We start from the raw sequence: 16,758 nt of genomic DNA, 5'->3' as shown, positions 1-16,758 counted from the left end.
GCTAGGTCCCATGAAGAAAGGAGGCATATATCAGATTGTTCTTGCTCATACTTCAGACTTGGACGCAGGCCACAAATGTGCCAAGAGGGAAGTGTTTAATACTTTAATTAAGAGTCTGGGGATACTACATATGTAGGAAACCTGTGATCTCTGAGACGAAAGTACACATTATTTATTATTGAGCAAGAGAGAAAAAGGTTCCATGCCTGTTGTGTTGCTGCTCATACGAGTTTTCTAGCCACAATCCTTGCTTGCTGACTGCACATCCCTCCTTCCATCAGTCCATTGTATTTTCCAGAATCACCATGTATTTAATCCCCTAACACCAACGAACAAATGAAAAAAAAAGCGTATTGAAATAAGGAAGAAGAAACAGAGGAGAACCTAAACCATAGCTCCCACATGGATGTAGAGACCAGTGCAGCAACAAAATAGCCTTTTGTCCCAAGCGAGTTGGGGTAGGCTAGAGATGAAACCCAAAAGACATAAATGTCACAGTTCAGGCACGTTGATAGCTAGTCTCCAAGCGCTTCTATCCAAAGCTACCTCTTCAGAGATATTCCAATCCTTAAGGTCTCTCTTAACCGACTCGTCCCAAGTCAGTTTGGGTCTACCTCTACCCCTCTTTACCTTATCGACACCAGTGCAGCAATAAACGTTACCTTTTTTTTTGCAAACATTTACATGTGCCATTAACATGGATTAACATGGCAGCATGCCACCGTGGGATAAACATATAGTGTTCCTGGCTTCTACGCAGGTAGTACAAGAATTATTCTCCAACAACATAAGCACTTGATGCGCAGAGGAAATGAGGAATGCCTACTCCAGATTCACATAATGCTTTTAGATTGGTGGGCTCGAATGGAAGATGCTTCTGAAGGATCCTGTGCTTTATGTAAAGGATGAAAGAAATTATTCACATTTAGAAATGATGGCAAGTACTGGCAAGCAGTCTCCTGCATCATTTGAGAAAATAAACTATCCTCGCAAGTATGTTAATACTAAAACAGGAAGAATTAACACACCTGTTATAGATTTTTTTCCATAGAGGAAAATTGGCTATCATAGAGAAGGTGGTTAACAACAAAAGTCGTGAATATGCTTCAGTGAAAATAAGGCTAGAACCAGTTACATTATTAGCGGAGAAGCAGAATGAGCAAGATAAGAGAAACATTAGTGAACTGATAGTAGAGATAATCTACATACCACTCTGCTCCTGGCTATTATTTCTGAAAAGAATAGAAAGTGAAGGTAGGAGGTATTGTCCACGCAAAATTTGCACCAAAAATGAACTCAGATAATTCAATATTTTGAGTTTTGGACATTTCAAATGAGTTTTGGATTACTCATTTGAGATGTCCAAAACTCTCTTCTTCGTATGGACATCTCGTATGGATTAGCGGGGCGAAGGAGTCTGGGAGAGGGAGTGGTGAGGATAATGCGAGAGGCAGCGGGTAAAGAAGGCAACGGGTAAGAAATATCCGTGTGGATACCAAACTCAGCGACTATGATACGGGTTTAAATTTGTGCTCGTAGGTATTGGTGCGCGTTTAATTCTAGACCCAATGATATCTACTAACGTATTTGAAAAATTGATACTAATCCGTAACCCGTTAGACTCGCAAACCTACGTAATAATAGAGTTGAACAATGACTTTTGTGTGATTGTATGCTTTTATTTGTATTAATATTTGACAACTTCGATTTGAGATGATGGTAAAAAGTATCATGTATAAGACTATTTTATTTGTTGCCTTGGATTTATTCTATGTACATAGAGTGCGGCAGCACGCTCAGCCGCTGCCCGAGGACGCCGCAGCGCTTCATGCCGGCGAGCCAGCCGACCACCGTTGGATGTATCTCGCACGGCCACGCCTGCCTCCCAACCTCCAAGACGGCTCGCTCCTCCCTCCTTGGCTCGTCCCGTCAACTGCCGCCAATCTCCGTTGCCCGGTCCGGCACATGCTAGCCACTGCCTCGCCGCCACCAAATCCTAATCCTAGTGTTTGCCTACCGTCTCGTGCCCTGGCTCTACGTGATGTCACAGCGGCAGCAGTTTCTCTCTATGGCAAGCTGAGAATAAATGGATTTGGTCCAAAACTGAGGTAGTGTTGACGCTCACTACTAAGGACTATCTCTAAGCGTCAATACAGTCTATACTCTATATTATAAAAGATGAAAGAATTGAATATAATTTTCACTCACTCTAACCTATCCCCCTCTCTCATAGAGTATTTTTTTAGGCCCACGTAAAAAGATTGGGTGCTTGACCAAATTTGATAGAAAACAAAAACACCATGAACGAAAATGTTTCTACCATTTTGACGCTACTTTTTTCACCCGATTTTTTGTCTACCCGCCCGTGTACCCAAATCCAATCCCGCCCGCCAATCACGCCGGCAGTGCATCTCCTTCCATCCCCGCCGCCGCGCCGCATCTCGCGATCGCGCCCGTCGCTTCCCCTCCGCGCCTCCCCCAGGCGCCGCCTCCCTCCTCGCGGCCCCGTTCTCCCCCTCGCGCCACCGCCTCCCTGCGACCTCGGCCTCGACGGCGTGCTGCCGGTTCTCGCGCGGCTGGGCGCAGAGCGTGGTGGCGGCATCCTTCTTTTTCCTCGCGCCGCCGGCCTCGAGGAGGGAACCAGCAGCAGGACGGCTCCCGCGCGGCCGGTGGCGCCGTCGAGGTGGAAGCGGCGTGGGGCGGAGCAGGAGCGGCTCCGCGGCCTCTCTCTCTTTGGCCGACGCGCACGCCGCCTCGAGCCAGGGCCGGCGCGGCCGGCCTCCATCTCCAGCGGATCTGGCCGGGTATGGCGCGCACGCCATGGAGGCCCTCCTCCCTCCTCCCTCCTTCGGAGCTCGGCAATCTGCGCGAGCAGGCCGGGCGCCGCCGGCCTGGATCTGCGCGAGCTCCTCTCGCCGCAGAGCAGGAGTAGGGGAAGGAGGTAGCGGCGAATCAGCGGAGCGGTAGCGGCGCGGCTTGGCAGTTGCTGCGCGGGTCCTCCCTCCTTCCTCCGGCCTCATGGACTGCTGGAGTGCCCGTGCGTTGCAAGGTGAAGGCACAAGCACTGCCCCCGCCACCAGCACCGCCGCAGCTGCCCACGTATTCTCCTCCACGAAGCAGCACGCTTAGGAGGTCATGGCATGGATCTTATCATCGTGCAGACCTATGGCACCTCCGACGACGGCTTGAACTGCTCCCCCAACATCACCTCGACCCCAGGCTCAATCCTTCCTCCAACCATATGGTTGATGGGGCGCTGATCCTTTCCTCTTCGTTCTTCTTCAAAATCTGGAGGATTGATTCGATGTTTCCCCCCTTGTGATGCGTCAGGTACTATCCCACAGGCTAGCGAGATCACCTCCAATCACCTCTTTCATTCACAAACATGGTTGCAGGACGCCGACTGCGGGAGCACGAATCACTTAGTGGCATGTCGATGGCTGGGGCTGAAAGGTACACCTGATGCAGAACTCCAACCAATTCGTCCATATTTGTTTTGAGGCATGCGATCTTCAACTTTTCCACTTTAACAGTGCTCGAAGCCTTAACCTATGTTGTTTGGTACCATGATTTGTTTGGCAGAAAATAATTTATGGACAAATGATTTCAATGCCAAGCGCATGTTAGGCCTAGATGCGGAGCACTGATGGCGAAAGATCAGGTCATTTTCATTTTTATGATTAATAATTGCCTGAGTTTTTATGATACGAGTTACACATGAAAAGGTTCCCCTGTGATTTCAATTAAAAGCGGCTCAGTGACACCGCTATTTCGTTGCACACTTAGGTTTTCAGCTCCTATTTATTTCATTGCACGGGCATAGAATTGAATACTTTGTAGGATTTTTGTGTTATAAGCTTTATAAAAAAACTTCTGTGTTTCTATAAGTTAATAGCTGTAGTTACTTGAATCGTTGCCACTTGCCAGTTAATAGCTATAACAATTAGGATTTCTTGTGTAAACACAGTTTGATCAAATATTGTTTTTGGAAAGTAAGGGTCTGGAGGAAGTGAATACTGCTGAACCTAGCACAAGTAGTTTGCATTGTCAAACCAGGCAGCTAATGGAGGCACTGCCGATTCATCATAGTCCTTGGTCCAGGGAGAGAACTAAAGTTTTGTTTGGTGATTAGCTTTCTTTGCAATTATGTCATGAACCAGGTACTAGCATGTATGCACACCGTCTCGCACTCGGTGTTTTGGGGTCAATCTGAGATGTTATTAGTCCAGCAATGTTTAACTGATCAGATATTATATGTTCGCAACCTAACCATTGTCGAATTTGTTAGTTGGTACACTACTCACTGAGAAATTAACTTCACATGAGCTGATTTTGTTGCATGTTTTTGCCCGTTTGCCTAGGTTCAAAGTCCTATGGAAGAATGGAGTGATTTCAGATATTTTGCACAGGCAGAACACTTTAACACTAAAAACTTTTTTTTGAGAGTATTAAACACTAAAAACTTTACACACTATCATGATATGTTTCCATCTACAGCTGGAAAAAAAAGTATGCTTCAGATCTATTTCGCAACACTCCTACATATTGCTTTGTCTTTTATCTAAGAAAGTTCTCTCCATTCTACTTATGGTCCATTTTATCAGCATCCCTGGTACATGATCATTACCCTGTTAATTGGAGTTATCACTTCAGAATAGCTGTTTAGGGACAATAAGAGGTAAGCTATCCTTGAGTACCCTTTTTTTTGGATTCTGTAACTTTTTTTTCCAGTTTCTCTCGCTGCATCTGCTGAATTCCATATTGTGATCTGTTCAAAATAAATCTTTTATAGATATATTGATCGCCTGATGTGTGCCCACATAGAATTATTCTGCAATTGACCTTAGGTTGATCTTAGTCTGAAAAAAAAAGATAATGTCTTACTATTATAATCCTTGTTCAATGGATAAATCAAATGTGTTCACACTTACTATTCAGAGGTGCAGCTTCCCCAATTGGTCCCCAAATGTTCTGTGCATTATGCAGTAAGGATATCAGATTATCTGCCAGCAATTTAAACAACATTTTCTGTTACAGCTCTGAGTCGCAATAATTTACATGAACAAGTGCAGACATCAACTTGTGTGCTCTTCAGTTTCTCCTCTGATTTTGTTTGTAATTTGTCAGATATCTGTGTTCTTGACACACTCTTCTATCAGGCCTACTGTACACACATGACCACGAAACCTCTTGACGTAGCAATTGGGACCACATCGGCCCATCAGCTGATTGGATCTGTGACTGGTCTCTAAGATATGAACAATCGAATGTAAGCATCCTGAACGGATCAACTCTTATGCAGTGATCATTAAAATAAATAATTTTGATACAAATAAATAAAGATGCCACATAGATCTCATTTTGTAAATAACTAAGTTCGTACATGTATGTTGCTACAAACAATAAATATTTTGAGACCAATTGAGATCTGAAGCATCAACCTTTTTGAATTTTATATCACACAATCTAAAGAGAAAAAATGACATAATCTGTCTAAGTATTAAATATCACTTGTTCATAGATAAAAATAAGAATAAAACATTATGAGTGCAGGATCATTGCGCGGGTAAATTTAGGCCGTCTGTCTAGAAGCAGAAAAGATAAAAAAATTTAGTTGATATCTAATTTTGGTCAAACATAAAAATAGTTTGACTCTCTAAAAAATAAAATAACTTACTATTTGAAACGGAGGCAATAACATCAGAAATCATACATATATTTTTAGAAAAGCCAAGCCACAGTATCTTGAGCTGCCCCACGGCAAGAAATTTTCACCACTGAACACCAGTAACTATAGTCAGCAACACGAGCAAATTCTCTTTCCCAAAGCCATCAAAGCAATGTCCCTGCCCATCAGCGCGCAACACCCTCTCAAGTTCCATCAGTCCTCAGAGCCGGCCTACAAAGCCTACAAGCACCAGCTACATCAATGCTCTCTCTCTCTCTCTCATATAAGGCTGTCCGCAGTGGGTATTCCACCCCATCTGCAACGCATCTTCCAGTACCACTATAGAGAAAAAATCGTTGCAGCGGCGTTCTCTAAACGGCACGCCATCCTTGCGAACGGGGCGGAGGCGCGCCAAATCTGGGGTGGTAACGTCCGTCCGCAACGCGCCGACGTGGTTTGGGGCTTGCCTCCGGCAGTTGCTCCACTGCCTCCTCCCGCGCCGGGCAGCTCTCCGCCGCCGCAGCGCCAGTGCCATCTGCCGCAGCAGCCCTGCCCCGTCCGCCCCGCGGGGGAGGGTGGGGATGGAGAGGCCGGCGAGGAAGGGGAGGGAGGGCGCGCGCGCCGGCGAGGGAGGGGATGGAGCATGAAGGAGGCCAGGAGGTCGCCGCGTCATGGCCTCCGCCGCCCCGCCATGGGCGCACCGCCGCATGGCCCGCCAGCTGCCCCGCTGTGCCCGCGCGCCGGCCGCCCGCTGTGGCCGTGGGCCGCCCCGCCGTGCCCGCGGCCCCGTGCGACGGAGGAGGGAGGAGCCAGGACGAGGGGCGCCGGCGAGCTCAGGCCACCGAGCTCGGCACGGCGGAGCTCAGGCCACTGAGCCCTGGCTGCTCGTCGGCGCCCCTGCGCGCTCCCGAGCAGTGCCTCACCCAACGCCGTTGTTGCCGCCGCCTGCCCGCCCATGGTGGAGGAGCCGAGGCAGGCGCGGATGCCCGGGCGTGGCGGAAGAGCCGAGGAGCGCGTCGAGGGAGGTCCAGTGCGCCGCCGTGGCCGAGCTCGAGGCGTCGCCACCGCCCGCGCGAGGCCCCGCGCCGCCGTGGCAGAGGGAGCTAGGGAGGAGGGGAAGAGGAGGGGGCGGCGGATCCGGCCGACGGCTCCATGTACCCGTCAGGGCCGCCGCCGCCATGGCCCCATGGGTGCTCACCTACCCAAGCCGCCGGAGGAGCAGAGGGCAGGCGGGGGCTCGGCCTTGCCGCAGGGCCCCGACCACGCCGTGTCCGCCCCGCCTCGCCGCCGCGGCTCAGCCTCGCCGCGGTGGCCCCGCCACACTGCATCCGCCGAGGGGGAGGCGAGAGCAAAGAGAGAGAGAGGGGAAAGAGAGAGGAGTGGCGGTGGGAGAGAGCGAAAGAGGTGGGGATGGATAAAAAAATCTAAATTACGGGCCCCACAGTGGGTAGTTGGTATAGAGGATGGGATATGGAGGATGATGGGTGCGGAGAAACTGAATATACTCTATAGAGTATAGAATCTCGATGACCAGGATGAAATATTTTCTTTAAAGAATGAATTTAGAGTACGACGAGTGCGGATAGCCTTAGAGGGAGAGTGGAGATAGATGCAAAGGCAAAACCGTGGTGCTTGCCTGTTTGGTTGCACAGAAACCTTGGAGGTTTGGACTGCTGTGAGTTATGACGGGAACTGCAGGTGTGCATGGCGTCGAACTCCGAGCCGGCTTTCTCGGCGCCAAAGATCTTGGCGCCGAGGTAGCTGCCACATTACCTCAGTGCAGGTGGTAAGTACCGCCCCTCAGCGCAGGTGGTAAGTACCGCCGAGACGTGTAACCTCGGCGCCATGGGTTTACAACACATATGAGCTTCTGTGACATTCTATTTATATTACTAAAAGTGGTATTTTCGTCATGTTTTATAATCTGTGACGTTTGCATGACGAAAATTGGTTCGTCGACTATACCTTGTCATATAAAAGATCTTCTGCGACGAAAACATATTTTTTTCGTCATAAATATTATGACGATTATTCTATCGTCACTAATGTCATAAATCTTATGACGATTATTCTATCGTCACTAATTTGTGACCCTCATTTTTTGTCATAATTAATACCAAGAAACATCACAAAACTATGTGCAATGGATGATTTTACATGTGCCATGTAGGATAGAAAACATCATAAAATCTTTCCCCCATATTATGTGGCGATGACTAGAATATGATGTGGCATCTCCATTATGACGATTTCATTTGTCATAAAATATTCAAATTATTAATACAGCCTGATATTTGATTTGGACTGAGATCAATTCAAAACAATATATTCATTCAAAACACCAGGCCACTTTACAGAATATTTATTATAGTCCGATATCACTTGTCCAAAAACCAATAGATTCATATGCATATTACAGCCCAACATCACTTGTGAAGTCACTTCATAAACAACCCAAAAACAAAAAAGACAAGTCACTCGATAACAGGACAGCCAAGACAACTCTACGAACTCACAGCCAAAAAGTCTCTCCCCTTGCTTCTTCAAACTTTCAATCTCTCCCCTTTGATTCTCCCTTGCTGCTTCAGGTTCCTGGAACTTCAGCTTCAAGTCTTCTAACTCACTTTGCCGGTCATCCATTGTCTCACTTTGCTGCTGAAACCTGCTCACTGGTAAGAAAGGCAATGATTATAAGTACCGTAACACAACCATTAACCAAATATCAGACATATATATGTTTGTAACTTCTAGTCACATAAGTGCACATGCTAAGTTACAGTATGAATGCAAGTACCATAACACACTCTAATAAATGTAAGTATAACAGCAGTACCAACTAGAGATCCAACCCAATGTGCTGTAGCAAGCAAGAAAGGTAGACCTACCTTACAATGTGCTGTAGGTCCACACGAGAAGGCAACAGTTTACAATCTGAAACCGTAGTTCTTCCTAAAGGCAGCAGTTTACAATCTGAAACCTTAGTTCTTCCTAAAAGAAAAGGCAATGTCAGAAGCAGCAGTTTACATTTTCATATTAGGTCAGTGTCTTCATATAACATCTGATTAGTCCAATAAACTAAAAAATACAAATTGCTTAGTAACAACTGACAATCAACCCTCCTCTTCTATCAACCAAAGCTTGCTCAAGTCGTGTGCAAGAAAAACTAACATGTCAAGTAATGCTAAAAGCATAGGTATTATTTGCTACCACTTGACTTGAGTCAGTGTATCACTTTGTACTCAACCAATAGATGCTTTAGCTTTGCAAGATCGTGACATCGTTTGTTTATCTGCTACCACTATCCTGCAATGTAAAGTAATAAACATACATTACATATGCTGACTTGTATGGAGAGGCTGCAGTCCACATAAATGATCCATTAAGTCTGTACAAAGAGCAATTAAAAGTACAAATATTCTATTCAAGAGCCTTAAGTATGCGTGCAATTAGTTAAGAACTGCACAAGAGTGTAGAACAACTAAGGATGCCTGCCCACAAGAAAGTCATTCAGCAAACAGGACTAGTAACATAGAGTAGAGCATTACTCAGGTACCTGGGCCTTGTTTGGTTTGGCGCTAGAATCCTAGCGCTAGAAGAGAATCTTTTCCGCATGAATAACTGAATGAAGTTTATTTGCAAAACCTTTTCAGGGATGGGTGTAACTTTTCGCGACGAATCTAATGACGATAATTAATCGATAATTTGCTACAGTGATGTTACAGTAACCATCCTCTAATCGCATGGTCAAAGGCCTCATTAGATTCTTCAAGGTCACTAGCGCGGGGGTTCTGAAGTTAGTTTTGTAAACTGCTTTTATTTGACACCGTAATTAGCGATCAAACTGTCACTATTCACTAGCACACTGCAAACCAAACGGGGCCCTGGTGGCTTGTTTCTCGCTGCTTGTGGAAAGAGATGGAGGTGGCCATTGCTGCTCAAGGGAGGATGGCCACTTCTGCTTAAGGGAGGTCAATCTTTTTAAAGAGTGCTATCCAATCCTTCAGGTTTGGTTGAATGTACAGTCAGTAATCAGAACTATTTTCTAGCAACTGACCCTAGCTTCTGATAAGATTCTGATAACTTATATAAAGATAAAGAATTTTTTTAGCAACTTATCCTAGCAACAGTTTGTAGTTTGTACAGTTGCCCTAATAATAAGAATCGAGTAGTGTTTTAATAATACTTGAAATAGATAAACTATTGCTCTTACATGAACATAATGTAAATGGACAGAATCACATTAACTTTGGTACTATCCAATTACATACTCATAAACAAGGAGACCTAAAAAAATAAAGAGAAAGTTATCTCTGTACATGCTCAATCGACATCCCACCTTGAATCTAGGATGAGCTCATTTGCTAAAATTACTTGCAACATTTTATATAAAATTACTCAATTGAACAGAGCACAGCACAATATCACAAAGCACAATATAAAATTACTCAGTAGTTAGGGGTTGCATAGAACAAAGCACTCAATTTTTTCTTTGACGAACCACAAAGCACTCAATTGAACAGAGCACATCACACTATAGAGACCGCAGCGTGCTGTAATAGGAGTAACATAGGACAGAGCACGCAGTCGAACAGAGCAGAGCACAAATTAGACCACCTCTTCAACTGCAATTGAACACAAGAGGAAGAATCAAGTACCAGGACGGTAGTACCTAGGGTCCTAGAGATGATCCTGATCTGGGTGGAGGCTTGGAGCTGGAGTTCGCGAATCTAGCTAATCTGGCGGCGGGGCTGTAGGCGTCGAGAGGAGGCGAAGCTTGGGGGCCGGGGTGGCACACACGGGGCCGCACAACAGGGCACGGCATGCGCGGCCGCAGGGCGCCGAGCGGACGAGACCTTGGGGCCGGGGTGGCACACGGGGCCGCGGCCGCGGCGCAGGGCGCAGCACGCGCGGCCGCCGGGCGCCGACCGGAGGCAGAGCTTAGGGCACGTACAACGGACAGACATAGGGATGCAAGCGGGGCGGGTTTTGCCGCAAGCCCGCTGGGCTGACCCGCCCCGCAAGCACGTGAAGCGCCGCAATTCGGTCCGCATAATTGAAGTGGCGGTATGCGGCAGCCCAACGGGGCCCAACGGCGCCGCGAAGCCCGCAAAATAGGGTTCCTGTGTGTCGCTCGCAGTCATCCCTAGCCGCCGCCGTCCGCGGCCGCTGCCTCCACTCGCCCGTCCGCGGCCGCTATCTCCACTTGCTCCTCCTCGTCCCGGTGGCGGCCGCCGACGGGAGCAAGGCGCGGCGACTCCCCGTGATTCCACGGCGACTTCCACGGCGGCGGGTTCGCGTTCTTCTCCGTGATGCTGCAGTTCATTGGCGACCCAAAGAAGCACCCCGTCCCGGCGTCCCGCTCGAGTCGAGCCCCCTCCGGGCACCAGGAAACCTTTACTCCTTTGCAAGGAAGAGCGCCACCTGGAAGGAATTCTTTAGGATTGGAGGTGCCGCCGGTGTCCTCACCTCTGCTTGGCCGAATCAGGAGCCGAACTGACTTCGTCTTTGGTCGGTAAGAAATCCTCTAGCTTGGATCCCTTCTTTACTGCGAGTGATCTAGTCCAAACTTCCTTGCTGAGCTGTATAGATACTCCAATCCATCAGTACACTCTATTGCGTATTTACTTGATATATGTGAGCAACCCTGCAAAAACTGAAATGATTGCCTCTTCTCTTTTTACCCAGACCAACAGTGTCAATTCTAGATTTTCTTGTCCATTCTAGATATACAAGCCACTAGCCATCTTGTTGCAAATTGTGGTTGCAGAGCATAGCACATTGCAAATTCTAGGTAGAAGTTTCAGTATTGCATATTCATTACCATTAAATTCTAGGTAGAAGTTTCAGTATTGCATATTCTGCTGTGTTAACCTTAAAGCTGTCTAGTTGATGCTAATTGCATGATGTGTCTAGTTCCCATATCAAATTTTGTCATGTACGCAGCTGAATAATAGGCTTTTAAGGAACGCTGCTGAACCTTGTAATTAGAGTTCAGAGACTTTGAACAGACTGTAGAGCAGAGCTTGCTTGCATCTATCCATTTTTGCCTTTGTTGCCACAGCTAATAGTTGATATGATACTTTTGCAGCTAAGAGTTTTTTTTATTGGTTGCCAGATGGCAGACTTCGGCTCTTAATTCTAGATTTGCTTGATATATGTGAGCACCCCTGCAAAAACTGAAATAATTACCTCTTCTCTTTTTACCCAGACCAAGTGCGCCCTAGACATGGTGTCACCGCTGCCGCCGCCGGTGGGCAGCGGATCTACGCCTGCCGTCGTCAAGAAACAAAGGGTGAAGGTGCTTCGACCTGCACACTCCTCCCAAGCTGCCACTGCTACCACTCCGCTCCGACCTGCACACGAGGGCTCCTCCCAAGCTGGCACTGCTACCACTCCCACTGCTGGATATCTGAGAAGCCCCTCCCTGGTAATTTCTAAATTTCTGTGAACAACGGAACGTGTTAATCAGCACAATTACTTTTTTTTCCTACAATGTACTAGTACTTGATGTCAAACTTGTGCATTCTGGACACATTGGTTCATAGTTTTACTGCTGCTTGCAGCTGCCGTTCTTTTTCTTATAGTGTTGTAATAGATAATGGTTGGTTGAGCACCCAGCTGTGATATTTTCCTACAAGTATACTCATGATTCTGCAGAGTCAGTTGGTAGTGCTGAAACCAATGTTGGTAGAAGCAACCGTTGGGCTGATTGGAGCTTACACCAGAACTTGAAACAAAGGAGAAGGGTGAGCGAACTCGATAAGTATTTGGAAGGAGAAACGGTGCCTGCAGATGCTCCTTTTGACATTCTACAATATTGGAAGACTTCTTCCACTTCATATCCAATACTTGCACGTATGGCACGAGATATATTAGCTGTTCCAGCATCCACTGTGGCATCAGAATCAGCTTTTTCAAGTGGAGAGAAAACCATCAGTGACTACAGAAGCAGATTGACCAGCGAGACAGTGGAAGCGTTGATCTGTCTCCAAGATTGGATCAGGGGGGAAGGTATATTTAGTCTACTGTATGTATTTTGATGTCTTCCATGTGTGCTAATATGTTTACTCCTTTGCCTAATCTATTTCAATTATTTCAGATTGTACTATCACCCATGATGAAATAGCTGGATACTTAATTGGAGATAATGACGATGATGACGATGGTTTACGACTCGTAGACCTATGAGCATTGATCTGCAATATTTTTATTCTGATCTTACTGTAAGGTACCTTTATTTTTCACCTTTAACATCCACTGTCTAAAGTTGCTTGGCTGACCAGCTTATGTTTTATGTATTACGCTAGTTTTGTTTTAATTAGAGATGTAAAACTACTTTCTGAATGTGTATGGGTCTTTTCTTTTATATATTATTCTGATGTCTTCCATTGGCTAGTGATTTTGTTATATACTACGGCTAGTAATCTTTCTTGTCTGATATATACTAGCAAATGAGTAAACATGTCAAACTTCTAGCACCAAAACGTGATTTTGTTACTAGCATCAATACTACTATGGTCTGTCTCTACTATGCACTTTTCTGATCATGCACATTGTTCTTACAGTAGTCATCTAACCATCAGCTTGGTGTTCTGATACTGTCGTTTTGAGGATTTTTTTTGTATATAAAAACAGTCTCTTGTTTGTAGGAAGGATGAAATAATATGCTGCTTGTTCATCTGTTAAGCAAGTGCATAGAGTTTGAGTACAGAATTGTTGGCTACAAGCTGCATTAAGGAGATCTTTCCTTTGCATTTTTGATTGGGACAACAACCACCCTGTCAACGATGCCTCCTGTCTTTCACGTCCGCAAGCCTGATGAGTAGAAGTGCAAGCGTGGGGTTTCGATTTTATCATGAAGTTTGATATTTTTTATGTTGAGTCAGTGTCCTAGAGTCTGGGTCATTTGCTGTGTCAAGTGTGTTGACAGTGCCAATTTTTTTTTCTAATTTGTGTCAGTTACATCAGTTTATGCTAGTTTTACGCCGTCAAGTAAACGTGAATGTTTCTAAGACGTTTGATCTGAATCAGATGATCAAAAAAATTCAGGTGTGAACTTCATTTGAAACACCTGAATTCCACCCATGTCAATTTCCTTATGTTTTGTTGATGGGAAACAACCGGTGTCAGATGGCCCTCAAACACGAATGTCAGGTAGACAACCTCTTTGCATGACAGCCTCTTTGCATTTGAGCTAGTTAATTCTGTCTAGCACATGCAAGTGACACTACTCATGCGGCGGTAGAAGCAGCACAGTGCGGGTCCTATGCGCAGGCGGGCTGCCGCGAACTCCCCTCAAAATTTATGCGGCGGCATGCGGGCAGCCGCGTCGCCCCGCAAATGCGCTTGCGGCTTGTGCGGACGCATTTATGCGGCGGCATGCGGGCAGCCGCGTCGCCCCGCTTGCGGCTTGTGCGGACGCGGGGCGGGCAGCTGCAACCCGCCCCGTTTGCATCCCTAGACAGACAGCTCCGTCGACATGCACAGTTTTTTTTTTTTGCAAAAACCCCCTCGCGGCCGGCATTTACTGAGGAGAGAGAAAGGTGTCGTCGTCTCGTTCGTCGCCGGCTTCGGCGCGTGGTACAAGATGAAGCGACGAGCAGCACGAGCGTTGTACGAACTGTTGCGGCTCGTCGACGGCGGCGAGGATCCGGTGCGCACGGAGGGAATCGTTTGGCGGCAACAGTTGGCGCCATCTTCCCCATCATCCCCGAAAAATCCCCTCCTCCCTTGATAAAATCCCCACGCGTGGTGCTCCTCTCCTACCTGACGGCCACCATGTCGCGGCAGGCAGAGAAGGCGGCGGCGGTGGCAGCCCGAGTTGCTCCGCGCGATGCTTGCGGCAGGCGCGGGTGCGGTGGCCTGAAGACCCAGCAGTGGTGTCAGGAGGGCGAGGCCCCGCCCGTGCATCTCGGCGCCTAGCCGCAGCCTGTGGGGCAGCGGCAGCCTCCCCACCGCAGGTCAGGCCCATGCTTGCTCGCAGCGCGGCCGCCGAGATCTCCCCACTACCGCCGAGGCCTCCACGGCGCTGCTCGCCCACGACGCCTCCTCTCCTTGCTCTCGTAGGGGCTCCGTGCCTCCATGGGGCTAGTGGGACATCAAATTTCAGTTTTCATCAACGCCTAGGTCTGATTCAGATCCTTTTCATGGCCTCCCCGAGCACGATGCTTCGCTAGTTTGACACAGGCACCAGCTCAGGTATGCATCTATGTTGTTCGATGAAATGTTTGTGTGGGTATATATACTAGAGAACAACAGACAATAGTTGGCTTCAAAGATGCCCAGACAACAGAGTACTATATGTTCCCGTTTCTTTTGTAGCCGTTTTCTTTGCTATTAGATGCAAAGCATTTTCAGTGAAATACAGCTTGACCCGAGGGGTAATTCTATAGGCATTTTCAGTGTAAACAAAATGATTATTCTATAGGCAAGTAACTATAGAGAGGGTAATTTAAGAAAGATTTGCTTCAAATGCTAATTACAAACTGAGTCAAATAGTTTTACTACGTGGACCAATTGCTCTTTACTGAGATTTGTCAGAGGCCAACTGTTATAGGCAACCTTCCAGTGAATTTTGAGATAAGGTCGTAGGCAATTAGATCATAACTTTCAACCTGAGTAGGAGAACATTAGAAAATATCTCTGTTGTTAATGCAGAATTAAATTTTGATTGGTTGCTGAATTGTTCATATTCAGATATTGCTGGAGCAGAAAATTTTTGTACATTTTGTTCGACGAAACCCTGACCAGATAAGCTCTCAACAAATTTCACCACTTGTCCTGAACCATTAAAGATGCAACAAAACAGGAGTATGATATTAGCCAATATCATCTGAATGAATTTACTTCATGGTGCACTGTATCACTAAAGTTGTCAGCGACTATTTTTTAGCTGTCCAACGACTATTGTTTTTTCTAGTTATGTATTCCATGTTCCTTCCTAAAGTTGTCAGCCGTGATAGATAATAGACTAAACATGAATCTGACCTCAAAGAGGCTGGTACTCATAGCCTTAAAATCAATTAGGTAAACACTGTGTTTGAACATCTCAGCATGTACTTGATAAATTCCATAATGATATCATGTTGCCCATCTTGCATTGCAGCAAAGGAGCAAAAGGAGGCAGCACAGATTCTCAAATGATTCTGAAATGGTATAGGAATTCAGTTAGCACTGAGAATTTCTGAAATGATTCTGAAATGCTATAGGAATTCAGTTAGCACTGAGAATCCATATAGATTCAGTTCCACTTCTGAAACGTTCTTAAGCGCACTTCAGTTGCAATTCTGAAATGCCAATTATTTTTCCTTGTTGCAGAGGGAAGCGTTTGGACCTAGTGTTTGAGGATCTGTTGGATTTTGTGAACCGAGTATCTTCTGCAAGTGTAAACTATCATCTTTTATTTATTTACCTCCATGTGCGAACAAGTGTAAAGTATTAGAATATATTTATTCCATTCTCCACTCCATGGAACCTATACTCTGCCTGACGAAGTGCTGCAGACTGGTGCTCCTGGTGGTGATGCGCAACCTTTGCCTGGTGGTGATGCGCAAGCGCTGCTGCAGGCTGAAGATCCTGCAGTCTGCACCAACCTGGGTGGTGATCCTGCATTGCATGGCGAAGAGTTGTACTAATTATTTGATATATTGTGTATTCTTCTATGTATACAATAAATTGACTACAAAGATCAAATTATGCATTAGATCACCATGATTCATGTGTCAAAAAGTGAATTAAATTCCTAACAGACAGCTAAACAGACAACATGTTGTACAAGCTGTCAGTTGAGCTGTCTGTATGTGACAAACAGACAGCAGCTATCTAGACCTTTGTACATGCCCTTAGGGGCTGGGGTTGGGGTGGTACATGGGGCCGCAGGGTGCCGAGCGGAGGCGGGTATTGGGGAACCTGCGTAGGGGACGACACGTGGCAGCGGCGCAAGGCACGGTGCGGCGCTAGCTGCTGCCGGCGCACTTGCTTGCCTAGCTGCTGCCGGCGCACTTGCTTGCCTAGCTCCTGGCCGCTGCTAGGTCGCGGAGTGGAGGCGCCGCCGCTACTGCCTTTAGGTCTTGGCACCTTAGGTCTTGGCA

General features: G+C 46.7%; 1 protein-coding gene and 1 long non-coding RNA gene across 17 annotated transcripts; both read left to right on the top strand.

Moving 5' to 3' along the window:
- Nucleotides 1–2,372: 2,372 nt before the first annotated feature.
- On the top strand, nt 2,373–13,759 carry LOC120689515. 15 transcript variants are annotated; one of them, XR_005681299.1, is made up of 8 exons: nt 2,387–3,453; nt 3,583–3,661; nt 4,605–4,678; nt 5,160–11,180; nt 11,877–12,095; nt 12,326–12,679; nt 12,768–12,896; nt 13,318–13,759. XR_005681299.1 is itself a non-coding variant. In XM_039971804.1 (7 exons), exons 3-6 carry the CDS (start codon nt 3,634–3,636, stop codon nt 12,854–12,856), a joined length of 690 nt encoding a protein of 229 aa, XP_039827738.1. In that variant the 5' UTR covers nt 2,402–3,330; nt 3,396–3,453; nt 3,583–3,633; the 3' UTR covers nt 12,857–12,896; nt 13,318–13,759. The 15 variants fall into 15 exon arrangements, 3 of the variants coding, with proteins under 3 accessions (XP_039827739.1, XP_039827738.1, XP_039827737.1); XR_005681293.1 differs by having other exon boundaries at nt 2,386–3,244; nt 3,331–3,453; nt 3,583–11,180; XR_005681292.1 differs by having other exon boundaries at nt 2,386–3,330; nt 3,396–3,453; nt 3,583–11,180.
- A 379-nt stretch (nt 13,760–14,138) lies between these two features.
- LOC120689517 lies at nt 14,139–16,378 on the top strand. Of its 2 annotated transcripts, XR_005681305.1 has the most exons (4): nt 14,139–14,321; nt 14,459–14,866; nt 15,774–15,821; nt 15,986–16,378. It is a non-coding gene; the product is annotated as an uncharacterized LOC120689517 (long non-coding RNA). The 2 variants fall into 2 exon arrangements; XR_005681303.1 differs by having other exon boundaries at nt 14,140–14,866.
- Nucleotides 16,379–16,758: the final 380 nt, after the last annotated feature.

The sequence above is a fragment of the Panicum virgatum genome, chromosome 9N (assembly GCF_016808335.1).
Source record: "Panicum virgatum strain AP13 chromosome 9N, P.virgatum_v5, whole genome shotgun sequence".
In the NCBI taxonomy this organism is placed as follows: domain Eukaryota; kingdom Viridiplantae; phylum Streptophyta; class Magnoliopsida; order Poales; family Poaceae; genus Panicum; species Panicum virgatum.
The sequence above is the reverse complement of the archived record's forward strand: the minus strand, read 5'-3'. Positions and strand labels throughout refer to the sequence as shown.